This window comes from Poromitra crassiceps (genome assembly GCF_964638095.1).
Source record: "Poromitra crassiceps genome assembly, chromosome: 17".
Classification (NCBI taxonomy): Eukaryota; Metazoa; Chordata; class Actinopteri; order Beryciformes; family Melamphaidae; genus Poromitra; species Poromitra crassiceps.
The window spans coordinates 31,815,751-31,818,177 of record NC_139635.1 but is presented as its reverse complement, the minus strand read 5'-3'; the positions used below and the strand labels follow the sequence as shown (position 1 = coordinate 31,818,177).

Sequence of the window (2,427 nt, the reverse complement as noted above, 5' to 3'; positions counted from 1 at the left end):
CAAAAAGCAACTCCGCCGGAGCAGCAAGATTGCCTTGCTCAAGGGCACAAATGGTAGTCATTAAGGGAGGGGAGAGAGCATTGTTTATGGATTCTCTCCACCCAGTTCTGCCGAGGAATTCAAACTGGCAACCTTCCAGTCACAAGCCCATTTCTCCAGCCTCCAGGCCACTGCCACAATAAAATAGGGATAAAGATATGGCTGTGCTCCATTCCTACTACCGCCTCTCAGAGGCTACGGAGCGACTTCACTGACAGAAACCATCACGCAAGCAATTTCTCATTATCACCAGAAACCACACTACTACATTTAGAATGGACCTCTGTGGAAAGTTAGACATAAGATCACTGCATGGATGAAGTGGTTCCCAGCTTTTATGAGATACTTAGTCAAATGAATGTCTGCATAGGTTGTCTCTAGATTGTCTATTGCAGTGATTCTCATTATTGCATTTACAAGAAGTGAACACAATTAGAGAATTTAGAGGCATGACTGTTTTGTTTCACTGTCATCTCTCTACCTACAAATACAGATAGTCATGGAATTCTGGACGAAATAATAATCTCAGATTTGGGTATGAAAGACAAAATATCATCACATAGGGAGGGGTCTGTGTCATGCCATTTTACAAGTACACACGTGCAATTCTTGTTAGGGGGCTGCATTACAAGGCATAGTGCAAGTACTGTACAGTACAATCACATGTATGTTCCAAATGCCAGTTTACATGTGTGTTTGCTGAGAAGCTCTCCAGCAGCACAACCTGCACCTCACCATTTAAAGCCACATCCCTCCCAGTGACAGTGACCTTAATCAGTTTGTTTGCCCTACAAAGCCAGAGTGCAGCCTGACTGGAGGAGAGGCCAAACATCGTCCAGGGGGGTCACACACAGAGTCAGCCCAGCCTGGCCTGCCATCACCGAGGTGGTCCATCTGCAGCTGTCCACCACACACCACAACCAAGCTGCCTTTCCATCGTCACACAGACTAGATGCTCCAGCTAGCTAATCCGACTAGAGCTCTCTCTCTCTCCTCTCTCCATCCCTCCTCCCCCTCCTGCCTACATCCCTCTTTCTGCTGAGCTAAACGCCTTGTTTATCCCTTTTTTCCCTCGCTCTCTCTCCCTCTCTTTCCTGTGGGTGTGTTTCCTGTGTTGTTGTGTTTGTTCAAAGGCACAGATCTGGGAGGGAGATTTCAGTCAGCCATGAAATTGAATAATGATGTGTGTGTGAGAGAGAGAGTCTGTGAGACTGTCACTTCCACCATTTCATTTCTTCAGGCTGATGGGATGGGGCTGCCCGTGGCCAGGATGGGAATGGCAGCAATTAATAAGGTACATTACAAGGTATTATTAAATCATATTATGCAACTTGGGTCAGACTCTGCAAATGTTCCATCTCCTGCAACAGCGCCCAGAAATAGGTGACTTGACTGGCCTGTCCAAAAAAGTACTGCTACCATGTCATGAAGCATATCTCAGTCAGTGCAAATATTATGATATGGCTACTGCGACTTAAAATAGACTGAGTGTGCAATCATATCTGGGTTGTAGCCTACACTGGGGATCAGGGGGCTGGATCAGATCAGCTCATGCACCGCAGTGTAATAACCTCAAATGAGCATCGTTCTGTTTCATTGCACCTTACATAAAGGAGATATTGTTTTTGCCGTTCAGTGAGTGTGCGGTCCTGACAATATTATCTCCATGTCATAATGCGTTATTGTAATTGTGGCATGCGCAAGGATAACGTGAAGAGTCAATATTGTTTTTTTCTCCCCCCCCCATGCAGAGGCAGATGATCTGGAGGAGAGAGCGCGGTCATTTATGATGAAGCGGCGAAGGCCGTTATCTTACCTCAACGCTGAATTGGTGGTCCTCCTCTCCGGACACGGCACACGAAATCCACAGCAGAAAATGCAAGCAGAAGGCTGCTGCGTAAAAGCAATCCGATGGTTTTATTTTAGAAGCGGATACTAAGGTCATAATGACCCGTTTTTCCACAGTGTTTATTAGAAGAAGCCGGCCGTCTTGCTGTGGCTCTCTTGTGTCAAATGAAAACCATCGGGCGAGCTGTCAACACGGCAGATTCAGGCGAAGACGAGCAAACGCGAACCTACGTTTTGCAGATTCCCGAAAAAATGTCGCGATGTCAAGCTGAGATAACGCCGCATTTTACATCCACTGCCGCCCTCGCCATTCTTATTGACATCAGGGCTCCATCTATCCAGCGGCATCAATGGCCATGTACAGTAGCTAGTCTGCGCAAGATCGGCTCCCTCCCGACTCGACGCCTGCGCTTTGATTTCTCACACGCAGCGCAGCGCGCCTTGGTGGCAGCATCATTGAGAGCCCTGCACACAGTGCACAGTGCATGTAGCCTGTGTCCGATGAAATAGCGCACTGAACCTGTGTTTGATTTAGTAATT

At 47.3% G+C, this 2,427-nt stretch overlaps 1 protein-coding gene across 1 annotated transcript in view; it reads right to left on the bottom strand.

Annotated features, from left to right (window-relative positions):
• The window catches only part of mmp16b (matrix metallopeptidase 16b (membrane-inserted)), a gene marked incomplete at both ends in the record, with an annotated part of 20,244 nt that extends 18,260 nt beyond the window's left edge, over positions 1–1,984 (bottom strand). The window contains one exon of the mRNA XM_083653793.1: positions 1,856–1,984. Within this exon, the coding sequence (XP_083509919.1) occupies positions 1,856–1,984 (129 nt within the window). The remainder of the gene's footprint in view (positions 1–1,855) is intronic.
• Between the last annotated feature and the right edge of the window lie 443 nt (positions 1,985–2,427).